The sequence below is a fragment of the Cucurbita maxima genome, unplaced genomic scaffold (assembly GCF_002738345.1).
Source record: "Cucurbita maxima cultivar Rimu unplaced genomic scaffold, Cmax_1.0 Cma_Scf00041, whole genome shotgun sequence".
Taxonomy (NCBI): domain Eukaryota; kingdom Viridiplantae; phylum Streptophyta; class Magnoliopsida; order Cucurbitales; family Cucurbitaceae; genus Cucurbita; species Cucurbita maxima.
Genome location: NW_019272057.1, coordinates 162,767 through 181,459, shown reverse-complemented (window position 1 = coordinate 181,459; position 18,693 = coordinate 162,767). Strand labels below are relative to the sequence as shown.

The 18,693-nt window shown below is 33.4% G+C and overlaps 3 protein-coding genes across 4 annotated transcripts; 1 reads left to right on the top strand and 2 right to left on the bottom strand.

The window, feature by feature from the left end:
• The first annotated feature begins 1,886 nt into the window (after nucleotides 1-1,886).
• LOC111469832 (CMP-sialic acid transporter 4) lies at nucleotides 1,887-6,571 on the top strand. 2 transcript variants are annotated; one of them, XM_023115273.1, is made up of 15 exons: nucleotides 1,887-2,058; nucleotides 2,391-2,481; nucleotides 2,604-2,661; nucleotides 2,764-2,875; nucleotides 2,999-3,078; nucleotides 3,554-3,629; nucleotides 3,722-3,822; nucleotides 4,209-4,280; nucleotides 4,564-4,612; nucleotides 4,720-4,761; nucleotides 5,026-5,147; nucleotides 5,300-5,359; nucleotides 5,561-5,609; nucleotides 6,127-6,221; nucleotides 6,319-6,571. In XM_023115273.1, exons 1-15 carry the CDS (start codon nucleotides 2,032-2,034, stop codon nucleotides 6,368-6,370), a joined length of 1,086 nt encoding a protein of 361 aa, XP_022971041.1. In that variant the 5' UTR covers nucleotides 1,887-2,031; the 3' UTR covers nucleotides 6,371-6,571. The 2 variants fall into 2 exon arrangements, with proteins under 2 accessions (XP_022971041.1, XP_022971042.1); XM_023115274.1 differs by lacking the exon at nucleotides 1,887-2,058 and having other exon boundaries at nucleotides 2,391-2,507.
• A 133-nt stretch (nucleotides 6,572-6,704) lies between these two features.
• LOC111469900 lies at nucleotides 6,705-8,283 on the bottom strand. The gene is made up of 2 exons (XM_023115367.1): nucleotides 8,019-8,283; nucleotides 6,705-7,080 (listed from the first exon to the last, which is right to left on the bottom strand). Exons 1-2 carry the CDS (start codon nucleotides 8,184-8,186, stop codon nucleotides 6,907-6,909), a joined length of 342 nt encoding a protein of 113 aa, XP_022971135.1. The 5' UTR covers nucleotides 8,187-8,283; the 3' UTR covers nucleotides 6,705-6,906.
• Nucleotides 8,284-8,956: 673 nt separating this feature from the next.
• On the bottom strand, nucleotides 8,957-12,706 carry LOC111469806 (aminoacylase-1). The gene is made up of 5 exons (XM_023115241.1): nucleotides 12,053-12,706; nucleotides 11,701-11,963; nucleotides 10,652-10,789; nucleotides 10,029-10,268; nucleotides 8,957-9,270 (listed from the first exon to the last, which is right to left on the bottom strand). Exons 1-5 carry the CDS (start codon nucleotides 12,645-12,647, stop codon nucleotides 9,166-9,168), a joined length of 1,341 nt encoding a protein of 446 aa, XP_022971009.1. The 5' UTR covers nucleotides 12,648-12,706; the 3' UTR covers nucleotides 8,957-9,165.
• Nucleotides 12,707-18,693: the final 5,987 nt, after the last annotated feature.

Genomic DNA, 18,693 nt, shown 5'->3' with positions numbered 1-18,693 from the left:
AAATATTACAAAAAAAAAAAAAAAAAAAAACATGATTTTGATTTTAATTTTTTCTATAATGATATTGGTAAATACAATATTAAAGATTATAATAACAACAACGATATAATATTTTTACATTTTCCGTAGAACAAAAAAATGATGAGTAAAATACAATAAATAAAAAAAAAAACAATTATCGCGAATAAAAGTAACAAAATAATCTAAATAATGACAATCATATCCCTACCTATTTCAATTCTATTATACCTGTTTCGCTTGGATCCACAGCAATGCCGCAAATCTCAACCATTGAGCCCTAATAGATCATCACTGGCAGGAACTCACCAAAAACGAAAAGAATTTAACAATGCAATTTGATTACGAATCAAGCGAGGAAGACGGTAAAGAAAGAATAATCGTGGTTGTGATTGATTTGTTAGGTTTTGATTCCGCCATTGTTGAGGTTATTGGAGAATTTGAAGAATTGGTAGTTGCAGGTTTGGGGGAGGCCAACATCGGAGCCAATGAGTTTTCTGATTTCGGATCTGAACTTGAAGAAGACGTGTCTCCAGCTTCCTCTGTTTTGAGATCCAAGGATTTTGGATTCCTCTTCGTTCATCTCCAGATCCATAGCGAAGATAGGTTTGCGAGAGAGAATCCAGGCCCAGCCCCAGTCCCACCACTTACGGACGGAGCTTTCAGCGAGATCTCCGATCGAGGACATGGATTTGGACTTGCGGATCGCCCAGGCGGTTGCAGGGGAGGAGATTGGCTGGATTCGGAGAGAGAGAGAGGAGAGACGACGGCGGAGTGTTTGGTCGGCACCGGAGTCGGTGTGAGAGACCGGGAGGGCGTCGGAGAGAGGCCGAGTCGGGAGGAAGCTGCGAGTCTTCTGGAAGGTGTGGACGACGGAGGACATGGTGATGTGAGGGCGGCGGAGACGGCGGCGATGGTGGAGGGGAACCAGGGGGAAATGGAGAAGGAGAGTGTGAAGGGGGTGAAAATGATGAAGCGTTGGCGTGTTAACAGTTGGATCCCAGGCTGTTTTATTCGCTACGCGGTGCGGGTTGGGTCGTGGGATGATTATCGTGGGCCCTTCTATTTATACCTTTCACTTTCTTAATTTTATTAGAATTAAAATAATTCTTTTAAATATCAATTTTAGCCCATATAATTTTAATAAATTTTAGATTCGTTAAATATTTTTTTTAAATATATTAAATAACAATAATAATTTTTTCTATTTTAATTAAAATTATGAATTTGATTCTTTTACTCCAAACTCATCTCTCTATTTTTTGGTATTAAAATCAATTATAAATGATTAAAATATTTTTGATTTTCTAAAAAATAGGGTTGAACTGTAACCTTTTCGAGTTGATGGAGCACCGAATCAAATTTTTTGTTTCCTCAAAATTAAAATAAATTCAAACTGAGAAAAATCTAACCCAATATTTAGAAATAAAAACGTTAGTATATAAAAATAAAAATGTTAGTATATAAAATATTTATTTATTTATTTTAAAATATTAAATTAAAAGATACAACTTAATTAGAGGGTATCTTTTGAAAAATAAAAGATTAATATATTTTGTCTAATAAATTTATTTAATTTATGTCTAAAATTTAGATTAATTTTTTTTTTATTTTAGGTTGAATATATTTCTAATCTACTAATTTTTTTAAAAAAATTAATAAATTTTAAATTTATGTCTTGTCAAATTGTGAATTTTAAAAAATGTTGATTAAGTCGGAATAAAAAAAAAAGAAGTAAAATTTGTTTTAAAAGTTTTATTTTTTTATTTATTTTAACTTAAATTAAAATGAGTTATCACTAACATATGATCCAGCTGCCGGCCCAATTTATGTAATAGAGGCCCAATTCACGAGAGCTTCGGAATCGAAAATTCAGATCTGGAACTCGAAGCTATTGGTAGAGTAATTCTTGATTATGCACAACTATCTGCTCTGCGAAATATTTGTGCAAGAGATTGGAAACTTTGAATTCTGCGTGTTGGCCTCCCAGATCTAAGTTTGTTCATGCGCTAAATGGAGTACAGAAGGATCAAAGATCAGGTATGTTTTGTTTTACCTTCGTTTTCTGTCAGTTTTCATCGTCATTTTTGCTGAATCTCTTCTGTATGAGTTCTAATCTCATTACGAGATCGGTATTTCGTAATGTTTCCTAAAATTTTTTTGTCATTATTGTTTATTTTGTACCTTCGTTCATCCTCCGATGCAATTCATGGCTTTTGTTATCTCGTTAATGCTCACTTGCTGGCTTGCTTAGTGGTAGCTGAAGTAGGAGTTATTATTTGAAAATTGAAATGTGATAGATGCGTTTGATGAATCGTTAAACTCGAACTACATTTCGTTTTTTGAAGTGTGTGGTATGAATGTAATCGTAGGATAAAGATGGCAATGGAGATGACAGCGGGGCTGGTGTTGCTGTGGCAGATGACTTAGAGAGCTTGCGCGGTGGGAAAGCAATTTCAGGCGGTATGTTATCGTGCGGCTCTTTTTGGGTAATCTATCTTTGTTGGATTGATAGTCTCCGTCGTCATATTTTGCTTTTAGTTTACGCTTCTCGTTGTCTTAATGTTCATGTGCGAAAATTGCAGCGAGCAATATGGCGAAATTGGGAGGAAATCCTTTGGATAGATCAAAGTGGCAGCAGAAGTAAGATTATGAAATATGAGCAAACATCATATATTTCAATGAACATCATTTGTTTGCCTTTGGGTCAGATTCGAATTGATTTCCTTTTCTAAATGATTTTAGGTCCATAGTTACGCTTGCATTAACAGTTCTTACTAGTTCACAAGCAATACTCATTGTGTGGTCCAAGAGAGCAGGCAAATATGAATACAGTGTTACAACTGCAAATTTCATGGTGAGTAAATCAAACTCTGATTTCGAATATATGATCAGCAGTTAGAAGTTATACGTACCTCCGTTATTTCTTTACCAAATTGGTGGTTATGGCATCTATATAAATAATATCATTTGGTAATAGGTGGAGACTTTGAAGTGTGTATTATCGCTTGCTGCTTTGAGTCGAATCTGGAGAAGTGAAGGTGTGACTGAAGATAACAAGTAATGTTGCAAGCTGATGCAAATTTTTTTTCTTACTTTGATGTATTTTGTCACAGAATAGTTGATTATTTTTGTTTCAAATTAGAAAATATTGGACAAAAATCAAACTGTCAGTTATAAGAATGAACTGTGTAGATGAGGAAAATGCAAAACAATTCAAACTTACTATATTTTAGTTATTAGAACTAATCGTTATGCAACAGCTCTATTAGGACCTCGTGCTTATGCTCAGTATTCTTTTACTTCGTGGTTTGGTGGATTATATTCTTAGCTAGACAGAAATTTTAGTTAGAGTGGTGGTGGAATGATTTTGAATTTGATTGATCTCAAATTAGATCTCTGTTGGGATTGCTATGATCAATCATATCGCTTGTATTACTGTTCTTGGCCAACGTGCTTTATTGGTACTATTTAGCAAAGTGAAATAGTTAGCACTCTTAATTTTTTTTCTCACATGTCCTTCAAATTTGACTAGGTTGAGCACAACTTATGATGAGGTTATTGTCTATCCTATTCCTGCGGCCCTTTATCTCGTCAAGAATTTGCTCCAGGTTTGTCTTTGCCCTTTTTAAAGCTTTCCTCCGGTACCATGTCCATGTTCTTATTCATGCAAGTGTATTAACTTTTTTTCCTCATGTGGCAGTATTACATTTTTGCTTATGTGGATGCGCCGGGTTATCAGATATTGAAAAATTTCAATATCATCAGCACGGGTATTTTGTACAGAATCATACTTAAGAAAAAGTAAGTCCCCTTAGCTTGAATTAAATTCTTTTAGATGTAAAAAATATTTATATAATGGTTGAGCTTAGAACTTGCTATTGCTAGTGTGCTTATACAGTGAACGAAACAGAATTACTTGTAAGAAGAAGCATGAACTGGGGAATGCATTTATTTTTCATTTCCTCTTCTTCTCAATCGCAATGCTCCGTCCATGAATGAATAGGCTGATGAATGATGAGCTAATTCAGGCTCTATGACTGATTATTAAGAGAACTTACATTTTAAGCTGAATGGGAAATGAAATGACCGCTGGAAAAGCCCATAAAGTCTAAACTTCATCATAGCTTGAATTGTAGTCATTGAGGAATATTTGTTTGGATTATGTTTTAACAGGAACCATATTTCAGGTTAAGTGAGATCCAGTGGGCGGCGTTTGTTCTTCTATGTGCTGGCTGCACCACTGCACAGCTAAATTCGAAGTAAGAATTTTTTACAGCTGTTATATTGTTCATTTATGAGTTATACAAGTGTTTGGATCTCTTCCTTTTGTTGTATTTTTAGAGTGCTTCTGGCAAGCAGAAAGGCCATTAAATTTCTCCAGGAACCGAGTCTTTTAGACGCTCAGTTGCTTCCTCAATTGCTTTGTTTATTATGAGCAGGAACCATAGATGATATCTGTATTTATCAATTAATAGATACTGGTCCCTAGTCATATGTTGTGATTATTATTGAATGCATTATATATTCATATTTTCTTTGCAGCTCAGATCATGTTCTTCAGACACCTTTTCAAGGTTGGCTGATGGCTATAGTGAGTTCCAAATCTGTAATGCCATAAGAGTGTGTGTGTATGTGTCTTGTGTGAAGAGTAATTCCTCAAGTACTTATTATTTTTGGTGGTGGTTGAATCTTGTATAGATCATGGCACTCTTGAGTGGATTCGCTGGAGTGTACACTGAGGTGAATTATATATGTGCAATTTCAATACTGTCACCATTTCTTTAATTGAAAGACCTTTACTATGTTTTTTTTCCTGTACAAAGAACTGTCATTATGTTTAAGAGCTTTCTGTTCAAATGTTTCATCTGGCTACTAATAGAGAAACCTGGGTTGACTTCATGTCGCCTTTTAGCTTTCCTAAGACACCTTGAAGAAAGCTATAAGAAAGTTCCAGGAATGTGATTGTCCTTCAAGGAATGTAACCTTTTTTTTTTTTTTTTGCAGGCTATAATTAAGAAACGCCCTTCAAGGAATGTAAATGTACAAAACTTCTGGTTATATGTGTTTGGGATGGCGTTCAATGCTATTGCCATGCTGATTCAAGATTTTGATGCAATCGCGAACAAGTAATTCTGCCCTTTTGATGATTGTTTTCTCTCTCTATCTTCCTCTCCATGATTTTAAGGACATTAGATTTTTTGAATTAATTCATACCTAGAAATTTTTAAATTTTGTTGTCTACCCGACAGTAATATTTTCAATTGTGTTATTTTCTCAGGGGATTCTTTCATGGTTACTCGTTTATTACAGTTCTCATGATTCTGAATCATGCCCTCAGGTATTAAACGAGCTTTCTAAGAGTTTATTAGCATCGATAGTGGATCTTAGGATGAGTTTATAGAAGTCTTCATTATTCGGTCAATTAAGTCTCCTGAGTTCGTGCAGCAGTGTGGTGTTATAGTACAAAAATTAGCACCAAGGTTTATTTTCTTAATTTGTTCATGTTTAGAATATATGCTGACAGCATTTGTTTTTCCAGTGGCATTGCTGTATCTATGGTATTGAAGTATGCAGATAACATTGTGAAGGTATTGCCTACTGCAAGTCTTTAATTAATTGGAGTTTATTTATAGTTTTGACTTACAGAATTACTTAACTTATGCATATGATGATATCTCTTGCAATTATTGTTTCAAATTAAATGATGTATTTTGATTCTTCTGGCATTTATCGCGATTTCTCAATGCAAGTCTATATTAAACAATACGAAAGCATAACATAAAAATTAAAATATTGCAAGGCGTTCTTAAGAATTTAGTTCTTTTGAGCACCAAAAAGATATGCTGATAGCTCTATCTTATCATTTGGTGGGGCTGGGATTCCTTGATGGAGATTATGGTCTTAGTTGGGATGTTGGATGAGTCCCTCTCTTGTGCTTGAATTGATTCTTTGTTGATCTAGCACCAATCTTGGCATGTACTCAAACACGTTGACCGAGTTCAACAATTCGATGTCGACAACATAAGTTTTCGAGCTTGCATATAGATTATTTTTACATCCCAAATAACGCTCCTATTAAGATTTTAACTTTGCAACTTGGCGCAGGTTTATTCCACTTCAGTGGCAATGCTTCTCACCGCAGTGGTTTCTGTTTTTCTGTTTGGCTTTCATCTCTCCCTCGCCTTTTTCCTTGGATCAACGTAAGTTATTCCTGATTTATAGCTGCATAGCATTCTCTTAAATCTCTCATTGTCCTTGTTAATGTACATTAAACCTTTGGTTGTTTTGCATTTACAGTGTCGTATCGGTTGCGGTCTATCTACACTCAATTGGGAAGCTGCAAAAGTAGCGACAACTTTGTGAATGGTAACCCAAACATCAGATGTTCATTATATATCAGTGTATATGGGGTACTGTCTCCTGCTCTTTTTGCCTCATTATATGTTTCCATTGATTCCATGAGAAATTATGGATTCTAAGTACAAGTTAGATAACAGATGACTGGCGTATACGAAATAGCATTCGTTACCAATGCTAGATTCAACCTCGATTCTCTGTGTGCTTTTAGCATTCTGATTTGTAGGATTTAGAGTTCTTGGGATTTAAAAATGTAGGTAGAAAGCAAAATATATCATAAGTTTTACCAAGTTGCTCGGTTAAGAATTATCAAGACTTATTGCAAGTTTGAGAATAGCTACTTGATCATAGCTCAACTGGTTCGAAACGTTTTAGTAACCTTTAATTACAAGTTGAATGTTTGATCTCTTTACCTTCACGTTGGGAATGTTTTATATTCTTGGAGTATTTGGAAGATGAAAAGTACAATTTTTAGAAAGAAAGTGGGAATTGAAGGAAAGTAAATCCTGTTGGATTGGGAGGAGTTCATTACTTAGGCTTGGAATATCTAAGGCATCGGTATCTCTCACCATCAACAGTGATATCAAGAGCTCCATCTTGGTTATTTTGGATGGATGCAGTTCCTCCATTACGCAATCCTTTTTCTTTTTCAAAGGCCTCCCTTTCCAATCTCAACTGTAACTCTTGTCGTTCAATCTCAGCCTGAATGAACACAAACAAAAACATCATAGTACAATCTTCTTCTACCCGGATTAAATACCATTTTTAGTTTTATTTTGTTCTTCGTTCGTTCATAACTTATTGGAATAAGATACCAATTATCATCTTAAAATCTGGTAGTTCAATTCTTTGAATGGTCAAGGTAAAAGATTCTATTGACAACGAGGTTATAGTTTGCATCGAATTCTTGAAGTAAAAAGAAATTGAAATTTTAAATGAAGATTGGAGTGTTACAAGCAAATTTGAGGCCCTACAACAAGGAGGTTTTGAATCAATTTGTGATTACTTTTGTCGAATGGGGAGATAATAGTGGGTGAGACAATATTAGTATGTTGTGGAAAAAATTAAAATTGTAAATTTTCAAAGGGTAGAATGAGTAAATAAGAACTGATTGCGATTGCTACGAACAAACAAGAAGGTTTTGAATCAATTTGTGAATACTTCGGTTGAATGAGGGAGACACGAAGGTGAAATAGTATCTCTCTCCAAAAAAGCATGTTTTTTTTTACCGCCGCACAAAGAAAATATTTTGTTGCGAATGAACAAGATATTGAGGAATTGTCCATACGTAAAATCATAATTATTGATACGGGCCTTTTCCACATAATCCACCTAAAAAGGGAATCTTTTGTTACAATAGAAGCAGAAGTGATGTGGATTATTCAAGAATCGAAGTCGAGTTGCTTTATTAAAAGAAGATATCAATGAACTTCTATGAAATGGTTTCACGGGATTTAGCCAATTGTCTTGATCGTGGGAAGACCAACGACGGTCGAACCCAACAAATTCATGAATTAGGGTATAAATTTAGTTTTGGTTTAGGATGTACGAACATAAAATTTAAAACTAATTTATTTTAAAAAAATTTGAATTTAATAAAAAAATGTTTTATATAAAGACTGAGTGAGAGATGATGGTACCTCTCGCCGGTAAAGCTGGTCCTTCCATGTAGTTTCCCGCTCTGCGACGACGCTTTCTCGTCTCTGCATGTCTTTGGTGTTGGTTAATCGTTCTTCAATGGCGGATTCCACTGCCTCCTTCACTCCCACCTTCAACCTATCAACCAACGATTTTATGTTCCAAATCATTTCCTTCCAAAACCCACGCCCTCTCCCACGATGCCTCCCAATCGGATTCCGGACCAACTATTGCGGTTGCCGCTTCTAGGTTTTTCTTGGATTTCGTTTCCCTTTTTGATGAATGGAAGGAATTTTGTTTGAGATGGAGATTGAGTGAGAATCAGGCGACGCAGATTCGTTCGTCCATGTGTCGGATAGGAATAGGAAAAGCATCATCTTCATCAGTACTGTGAAATTCGATGAAGCCCCGAATCTGTTCGACGAAATGCCTGAAAGAAACGTCGTCTCCTGGACGACTCCATTACTGTCTGCTTACTTCAATTCCAATCAAAATCATTAGGCGTTGGAGTTTCTGATAATCATGCTTTGTGGGTTTGGAATCTGATGCCTTCCTAAGGACTGCTCCAATCAACAGGTAAGATGTTAATTTATGTACTTTCCTAAAAAAAACTGAGTTAAAACTTTATTCAGTTTTATAACTATTTTTTTATTGTTTATCTTAGATAATTTTAATTATTTGAAATTGTATAACAATTTGAAAATAAATAAATAAATGTTTTACTAATATGTACAAAAATGTGAACAAATTACTCGAACCAAAAAAAAAAAAAAAATTGAAAACTTTTACTGTCGGAATAATTAGGTTTAGTGTAAAAAATGTTCTCAGCCGACTCAACCGAACCCATGAACATAACTAGATTGAACTACCATATATATTTAGTTTTTAATGACCACCAGCCCATCAGAATCCAATTCTGAAAGAACTTTTCCACCTATGAAATCCAAAAAGAATCAAAGATCTTAACAAAAGTGATGAGTACTGTTCATAATTCAAGTAAAGCACAAATTCTGCTTCTTTTGAAACTACATGAATGGACCTTATTTATGAAACAGAAATGGATCCTTTCCTTCCAGATCGACACACAGCAAATCCGAACGATGTCAATGAATGCTCGATGGATTGACAGACACTGTTTTGCTGCTTATCTTATAACTCATCTTTGAAGTTGTCGCGACCGACGTAAGAAGCATAAGACTTGATTATTGACTCGTACACCTCGATTCCTTTCAAATACTCAGCTTGGTTCAGAAACTGAAACAGATGAACATATTGTTTAGATGACAATGCAGTTGATGTCAGCTAGAAGAACAGCCTATCTCGGCACAGAAAGGAGGTGGACGAACAGAGAGAGCAGTTTAGGTGGAGATCGTAATGTAGCATGTAAAGCAATTACAATTGCTTCTCGAGTTCTTAACTGCTCATTTTCAGTTCAATACTAGGCATATTGTAACAACCCAAAGCCACCGTTAGCAGATATTGTTCTTTTTGGCTTTTCTTTCTGGACTTCCCCTCAAGTTTGCTAGGAAAAGGTTTCCACACCCTTATAAAGAATATTTCGATTCCCTCTCAAACGGACGTGGAACCTCACAATCCACCCCCTTAGGGGCCCATTGTCTGGGGTGGCCTAATGTCTTCACTGGCACATCGCCTGGTGTTTGGCTCAAATAACATTTGTAATAGCCCAAGCCCACCGCTAACAGATATTGTCCTCTTTGGGCTTCCCCTCGAGGTTCTAAAACGCGTCTGCTAGGGAGAAGTTTCCACACCCTTATAAGGAATGTTTTGTTTCTCTCTCCAACCGATGTGAGATCTCACACAAATGTTCAAAATGAATATGATCAATCGAGATTTCGAGTTTTCGAGTTTTCGACATCGGTTGAAGGGTTAGCCAATGCAAACTACAGACAAATTTTGTGCTATATCTAACATAAACAGAAGAACACAGGAATGCAGCACTAAATCATACAACCAGATTCACCCATCTTTGAGAAATAGATAAGAATTCTCACCTCATTATGGTCATGAAGAAGACTAGGAGTGTTCGCCATTGGAGAGAAGCCGATAGCAGGGAGACCTTGATTTCGAAAGTACCGGGCATCGGTTGAAGCGGGAAAGATTTCTGGGTTTCCAAGTTTCCCATTAGCATTTCTCACAGCTTCTTCAAGAAGATTCCACCACGGGTTTGAACTGTCGATAGCGGTGAGAGCTGGTTTCCCGAACTTGTCGTAAATAGACTCCTTTTGCTTAAACTGAAACAATCAAGCACCGGGAAAGATACGAGAGGAAAAATTTACATCATAAAAGAGATCTAATTCTGGAATTCAACAATCAGTAAAGTCTTTATGAGTTATTATATCAGTATCCGGGCTCGAAACTTTAAGCACGGGCACTTTAGTTCGAGTAACATGACTGTATATGCCATCTATTAGACATTTATCACTACGACACTCGTTCGACACGTTCTACTCTGGTTTCAACTTGTAGCATATTTCATCATTTCAATCATAGACAAACTAATTTAGATATACTCTGAGTGCATTTGTTCATCTCATTATTTATGTCTTGAATCTTTTAGAAAATCAACACGTTGAGAATGTATCCCATGCTTCTAAAGACTCAAAAAGATTGATACCTCAAATGTCATGTTACGAGAAACTGGTGCCCATTCCTCTGCGATTCGTCTCTCGAGAGACTCTGGATCTGCAGTCGGTGGGAGGCGAACGTCGAAACCAGCCTCAGCTTCGGATGGTTGCAGATTCATAACAAAGCCCTGGTAGATAACAGAGTAGCCATCAAGTTATATTAGCAACAGAGCTAATCATCTTCATTGTACCATATGACACAGAATTTCAACAAAAAGAGTAGTTTTCATCAAGAATTCAAGTCACACGTTCTTGATTGATATCATAACCCAATTTTCTGCTATCTCAACTGTTTAAACCATAGTTTTTGAAGTTCCATATGTAACTCAAACAAATACCCAGTTCATATCTTTTTTTCGTGTGTTCTCGGGAGGAATTCGATCTTGGGATACCACCTAAATTCCAGCAGCTAGAGGATCAAATAGGTCACGAAGAAAGAGTCTGAGGTTGGGTCGGATGACATACATCTTGGTTGGTTTCATCAAGAGTGAAAAAGTAAAAGACACTATAATAGTCCAAGCCCACCGCTAGTAGATAGTCTTCTTTGGGCTTTCTCTTCAAGGTTTTTAAGACGTGTATGCTAGGGAGAGGTTTCCACACCCTCATACCGTTCTCCTCCCTAACCAATGTGGGATCTCATATTCCATACCCCTTTGGGGCCAGCGTCCTCGCTGACTCTCATTCCCTTTTCCAATCAACGTGGGACCCCCTAATCCACCCCCCTTTGGGGCCTAGCATCCTTGCTGGCACACCGCCTCGTGTTCACCCCCTTTGGGGTTAGCCATCTCGCTGGCACATCACCTAAAGTCTGGCTTTGATACTATTTGTAACAGCCCAAGTCCACAGCCGGTAAATATTGTCATCTTTGGACTTTTCCTTATAAAGAATATTTTGTCCTCCTCTCCAACTAACGTGGGATCTAACAGAAACCCTTTCTAATTTCATTTCACTATAGACAGTATACCAGTTTGGATCAATTGATCAAAGGAATTACAACTTCAAGCATTCAAGAACAAACAAGTTTCAAAGATAAACTCACAGTAGGAGATGGAGTCCCAGCTTTTAAGGACACCATGTTGACAGAGACCACCTCTCCTTCAGCCTTCAAACCAGCCTTCAACAAATCAAACTGAGAAGCTCTGAACCTTCTCACACTCTCAATACTTTTGAACAGATTCTCCAAGGCAGCATTATCATAAAGCTTAGCTCCATGGCCAGGCGCTCCCACTGCCTTGATCACCAACCACCAAGGGCTCCTCTCCCCATAAAACGCCCTATAATTCTCACTCGGAGAAGGCAATCCTAATGATTTATGAACTCCATTAGTCTAAACATTTGAAGAACAAGGATAAATTCAATCAGAAAATCAGCAAAAGGGGTTCACTCAGAACCTTCGTCAAGAACAATGGCGACATTCAACTTCTTGAACTCATCAGATTCAGCGAACTTCTCAGCACCACCATGGCCACCAATTTCTTCATCTGGAACAAAAGATAAGTAAACAGACCGCACAGGCTCAAACCCAGAAGCCTTCAAACGCCGAATAGCCTCGAGGTATTGCATCCCCACGCACTTCATATCCTGAGACCCTCTGGCATAGATATTTCCATGGGAATCGATATGAGCTCCAAGAGGAGGGTGCGTCCATTTGTGATGCTCGAATGGAACAACATCGGTATGCGAATTGAGAAGGATCGAAGGAAGATTAGGGTTCGAACCAGGCCATTTGAGGAGGACGAGAGGCTTGCCCACGACGAATTCGACGGTGTGGTATTCAAGGGAGAGCGATTTGGCTTGAGAAATGATGAAATCGGCTGCTTCATAGTATTGGGGATTGGGCTGAACGGTGTTGATCTGAAGGTATCGTTGGAATCTTGATACGATTGAAGAGGAAGATAATGGATCTTCTTCGGCTGCAGAAATTGAGAGAAACAAGAAAAGGGTTGTAATGGAGAGGAGAAGAAGATGATGAGATATGAAATTCATGGTTCAATCGGCACTTAGCTCAGTACCACAACTCATAAATTTCAGGAGAAATTCGTAGGAGGAAGAAAAAAAAACCTGCGTGATATTAAATTTGATGATGAAATTGGAGATCAAAAGCCCATTTGAAGTGAAACAGAAAAATTGGGCTACACAAGGAAACAATAGCGCAGAGCAGAGCAAGAAGGAGCCCACAAAACAATAAATCTCTAACCATTAAGTGTTTTCTTCGCACTCGTCCCTGTGAGACCAGTGTCCTTCCTAGCACACCGCCTCGTGTTTACTCCCTTTGGGGTTCAGCCTCTTGCTGGTATATCGCAATGTCTGGCTCCGATATCATTTGTAACAATCTAGGCCCATTGTTAGCGGATATTATCCTCTTTGGCTCTTGCTGGTATATCGCAATGTATGGCTCTGATATCATTGTTAGTCGATATTATTCTCTTTCCCTCTATCTTTTGAGCCTTTTCTTCAAAGTTATCAATCCTCTTTGTGCTCTACTTTTGAGCTTATTCTTTAAAGTTTTTAAAATGCATCTAACCTTTTGAGCTTTTTTAAATGCATCTACTCGGAAGAGGTTTCCACCACCCTTATAAAAAGAATGTTTAGTTCTCCTCCACAATCGATGTGGGATCTCACAATCCACCCCTTTCGGGGTCCAGCGTCTTCGTTGACACTCATTCCCTTCTCCAATAGATGTGGGACCCCCAATTCACCCCTTCGGGGCTAGCATCCTTGTGGACACATTGCTTCATGTCCACTCCTTCCAGGTTCAGCTTCCTCGCTGGCACATCGCCCAGTATCTGGCTATAATACCATTTGTAACGGTTCAAACCCACAATCGCAAGTCCGCTGTCGTTAAAGTGCAATTATAACAAAAAAAAAAAAAAAAAATTAGGATTTTATTACATGAAATTCGAATTTATATCTAATAAATAAAAGTTCAAAATTCTTATTAGACATAAATAACAAATTACAAGTGGAATAAAAAAAATAAAAACATTTATTTATTTTATCAATAAGACTGGTATCTAACAGAGTTGTAAAAAAATAATAATAATAAAATAAAGAGAATCTACAATAAAATAAATAAATTTTATTATAATAGCACATGATTTAAATATTTAAATCCAGATATTTTTTTAAAAATAATTTATTTTCTCTTGTGAAAGCTTTTCTTTCTAAACTTAAACCTTTAATATTCGGACTTTATATTAATTTTAATATAAATAAAATTATGTACATTTTAAGTCGTATAAATATCTTAATTATTGTTAAATTAAGACCAAGTCATATAGACTAATTTTCATCTCGTGTTTTATTTATTTATTTATTATTTATTTCTTCTCATAAAAGGCAATAGAATAAAATGTAATTATTTAGTAATAATTTTTTTTAATCTATTTTTTTATTTTATAATCATAGTTTCTGGGTTTTTATGAGGAAAAACATCAACCATGCTAATTATATATTTACTACTTTTTGTATTTTTTTTTGCTAAAATTTCTTTAAATAAAAAAATAAAATTTTATAAATTTATTATGAGAAAAAAAAATGATAAATTGATACTTTCAATTAATATTTTTAAAAAATTAAGAAAAAAAAAGGAACAAAAAAATTTACCTACGATTTTAAATTAATTTTAACCTTTTTAAATTAATAACAGGTGAGATAAAAAATAATTCAAAATTTTGACTTTTTAATAAAGAATAAATGTACGAATTTTAAATTAATTGAATTACACTCCTACCAAAATAAAATATAAAAAATTTCAATATTAAAACAACCTTAAAAATTAAACAAAAAAAAATTGTTTAGAATTATTAACCAAAATTTCATTAAATTATAGAAAATATCCTTAAAATAGAAGATTTATTTCAATAATACTCGTAAACTTAAAAATAAAAATATTAAAAAAAAAAAAAACTCTTACCATTCCATTTAAATAAAAAACATTAAAAATATTGTTTAAAAATTTTGAAAAATACCTTTGACCTATTAAATTATTTTAAAGAAATACCAGTTGTAAATGAAAAACTCAAAAAATGTTAAGACTTATAGATTATTTACATGTCAATTTTTGTTATTATTATTATTTAATTTTTGTTATTTATTAAATAAAAAATTTACGGTGTTAATAAAATAAAACTTTCGCATTTTGATCCTAATTAAAGTTTATTTATTTATTTATTATTATATTTTAAATTTATTTCAAATAATATTTTAATATAATATTATTTCAGGTAAATTAAAAAATTAATATTGACCAAAAAAATTTGCAAAATTAATGAGGAATTTGAGGAGATCCCGTCGCCGCCGGTGCAGTGCATCCAAACGGAATCTTTGACGGCGATTCAACGGTCGTTTGCTTTATTTTTATTTTTATTTTATTTTATTTTATTTATTACTTGAAAAGAAGGTCGTTTGCTTTATTTTTTTTTTTTTAATAAACAAATAGGTTAATTGAATCCATGGTTTTATTATTATATTTCAATCAAATGTTTGAATGTTTCAAATTTTGACTATTTCCTTTTTTTTAATTAGCATTTTCCTTTCTTTTTCTTATTTAAATTATTATTATTTTTATTTAAGCAGAATACATATCACGTTAGCTACAATAGTGCTTGTCTCTACTGCAAGTTTAGTACGGAGTTAGTCCGTGCTTGTCACTTCATAGTCCATAAATTTTGAATTTTCTCGAAAAAAAAAACACTCATATAACTTAAACTTTTGAAAAAGTATACAAATACTTAATTTAAATATTTCAAAAATACCTTTAAATTTTAATTTTTTTTATTAATTTTAATTTTAGGTTTAAAAAATACATATGAACAATTTTTTTGTTGTGAATATTTGGATGGAAATCATCTATGGACACTTCAAATTATCTTTTTTATTTATGTTATTTTTAAGTTCAAATTATTTTTGAAATTTCTAAAAAAAAATTTAAATATATTTTAATTTTTTTAAAAAAATTCAAGAATATTAATGAAATTTTTGAAAAGTGAAACATTTTTTTAAAATTAAATATTTTTAAAATAAATATTAACCGTTTTTATTTTTTATTTTTAAAGTTTAATTAATTAAAAAATATTTTTATTAATTTAGTTTTTTTTTCTCTGAATGATTTGTTCAATTCTCTAATTTGCTATATTTAACTTTTATTCCTCTAAAATTCATCACATTATTTTTTTTTTTTGTAAAAAAAACAAAAATTAAGTATTAAATATATAATTTTTTAATCATACAAAATAAAATGGTTACCCATCAAATCTAAATTTATTAATTTAAATTACATCATAACATTTAACAAATTTAAATATAATTTAATTAGTTAAGATATATCCGTATTTAATAATGACATGAGCTTTTAATTATTCTTACTTATTAAAATAACTCTTAATTATTACCCATAAATATCTCATATATTTTGTCTTATTATTTGTATTTTTCGACAAAGAGCTAATATTTGAGCCATCTTACAAATTATTTTTTCTTTTAAATTTTAATTAACTTAAAAAATGTCATAACCATTTTATTTTTAAATATTACTTTTGTTATAAAATAATAAAAAAAAATTATTTATTTTTGTTTTTAAAATTTTGATGAAAATTAAATATTTTCTTAGGAAAAAAAAAAATGAAATTCTTTACCGAGAAACTATGTGAAATTACTGAACTAGACATAAATTTTCAATTTTGTGTCTCTTTGAACATTTAAAATGTCTAATAAATTTTTAGGTCCGGGTCTTATTAGACATATAAAATTAAAATTTTAAATATCTATTTAAGATATTTTTTTGAAGTTCAAGTATTTATTAGACACTAAAATTTATGAATGAATATCGTAATTTGAGTTTTAATATTGTTCCACTGACATAAAATATGTATTTTTTGACCGCCCATATATTATTAAAAAAATCAAACAATAATTTAAATTAATACTATATATGTGTTACATTGAGGACCATCTCACCTTATGTTATTATATTCATTAATAATTAACTTTAAATGACTTTTAAAATAAGTTGATTATTTAGGTACATTCAAATAATTTATTAATTTATATTTTTTAAAGCATTATTAATTCATCAAACATAATTTAATTAGTCAAGATTGGTCCCAAATTTAATTAGTCGAGATTGGTACCTTGGGACGACTGATTTCCAACAAACAGTTAAACGCTAATAAAAATCAAAGAGAATTTAGAAATAGCTCGAGGTGTCGACAATGTAAAACACACGAATGTGACCAAACAACAATCCAACGATGAATGACTGTAGCTACGAGACGCAAGGCTGTGCGGTCAGCATAAATTGACGATCGTCATGGGAGAGTGAGAGAGAGTGAATTGAAAGGGAGAGTCGGGTTGAATGAAAAAAAAAATGAATTTGAAGAGAGAAGATGGTTTTTACGACACGTTTAATGATTTTTTTATAAAAAATTAATCTTAGTTAATCATTGATCTTGTCGAACCTCATTTACAGTCATTAAAGCTCGAATTTTACTCTCGGTCTTATTTTTTTGAGCTCAACGACCCGACCAATTTCAAAATAATAGAAAATAAAATTTTTATTTTCATTTTTAATTGGAAAGATAAAAAGAAAAAGACAAACCACGCACGTGAGGGGATGAGTAATTTAATTAATTATGATTAACCAAATCTTTAAGAAATCCTATTAATTAAATGATATAATAATTAAGGATTAATGGTTTCAATTAAGATTACTTTATTAATTTTTAATATTTTATATTTGTTAGAGGTGAGTTTGGGGTGTTACAAATGGTACTAGGGTTAGACATCGAACAATGTGTCATCAAGAACGCTAACCCCAAGAAGGGTGGATTGTTGGAGAGGGGAACTAGGGTCGACGGGGATACGTAACGGGCTATAGCAAACAATATTTATTAGCAGTGAGTTAGGGTTGTTACAAATGGTAACAGAGCCAGACACACAGCGGTGTGCCATCAAAGACGCTAGCCTCAGGGAGGATGGATTGCGTGAAAAACTCTCCTTAACAGACATGTTTTAAAACTGTGAGCCTAACGACTGTATGTTTGTCTTAAATCCTAGTTAAATTAGCTCGGTGAACATGAGGATCAGATGAAAATGACTAAAAATTCAAAATGAGGCTATTTGGACTATAATTAGTTTGACTAATTACCAATTAACACAATATTTAAACCAATGTTTCTTTTGAAGTGACGCGGTTTGAAATTTAAGAATTTTTAAATATTAAAATTTGATTGATTCATTCGGGTCCAATTAAAAAATTTAAGAATTTTTCGCTTTCAAAAATTTATAACCCGAACAATTTAATTGCGTTTAAAAAATGATTCATTCGGGCCCAATTCAACCCACGAACACATCAAGAAATTATACGTAACAACTTAAGGTCAAGTCCACTACTTACAGATATTGTCCGTTTTGGTCCATTACGTATCGTCATCAGCCTCACAGCTTTCAAACATCGTTTGTTATGAAGAGGTTTCCACAGCCTGATAAAGAATGTTCGTTCTACTCTCCAGCCGATGTGAGATCTTAGATTATGATTTATAAAATGCACATTAATACAATCTTAAATCTCAATTGATTTTGAACGGTACACATTATACATATGTCTTCCATGTCTCGATGTTCGAGTTTTTACTCTCACATTTTTTAAACTAAAAAAATGACTTACAAACGTGCATTATTTGTTAAGAAAATAATCGTTGACTAAAATATTGTTCGACTAGTCATGATATCAATAGGAATCTCGTATCAATGAATGTGTACACAAATGATTCTCTAGAATTTAGGTACGAATAAACTATTGTCATATATCGATATGATTTCATTGACAATCCATATATAAATACAAGTAAGATTATAATATATATATAAAACATACCCACTTGATTAATTCTTTAAAACCAATTTGAAATTTGAAAATTTGAATATTTGAAAATTTGAATATTATGAATGAGTTATTATAAATTAATGACTAATCACGAGATCTTTCTTAAACTTCCATTAATGGCGCCCGTGATCCTTAAAAAAATAATAG

Coding starts and splice junctions, on each gene's coding strand:
- LOC111469832 (XM_023115273.1), top strand. CDS start 2,032: ATGGAGTACAGAAGGATCAAAGATCAG. Junction 3,630..3,721: donor TCGTCAAGAATTTGCTCCAG/GTTTGTCTTTGC, acceptor CTCATGTGGCAG/TATTACATTTTTGCTTATGT. Junction 4,613..4,719: donor AAGGTTGGCTGATGGCTATA/GTGAGTTCCAAA, acceptor AATCTTGTATAG/ATCATGGCACTCTTGAGTGG.
- LOC111469900 (XM_023115367.1), bottom strand. CDS start 8,186: ATGATTTGGAACATAAAATCGTTGGTTGATAGGTTGAAGGTGGGAGTG. Junction 7,081..8,018: donor ACCAGCTTTACCGGCGAGAG/GTACCATCATCT, acceptor GTGTTCATTCAG/GCTGAGATTGAACGACAAGA.
- LOC111469806 (XM_023115241.1), bottom strand. CDS start 12,647: ATGAATTTCATATCTCATCATCTTCTTCTCCTCTCCATTACAACCCTT. Junction 10,269..10,651: donor CTCGTAACATGACATTTGAG/GTATCAATCTTT, acceptor TGATTGTTTCAG/TTTAAGCAAAAGGAGTCTAT. Junction 9,271..10,028: donor TTCTTCATGACCATAATGAG/GTGAGAATTCTT, acceptor CATCTGTTTCAG/TTTCTGAACCAAGCTGAGTA.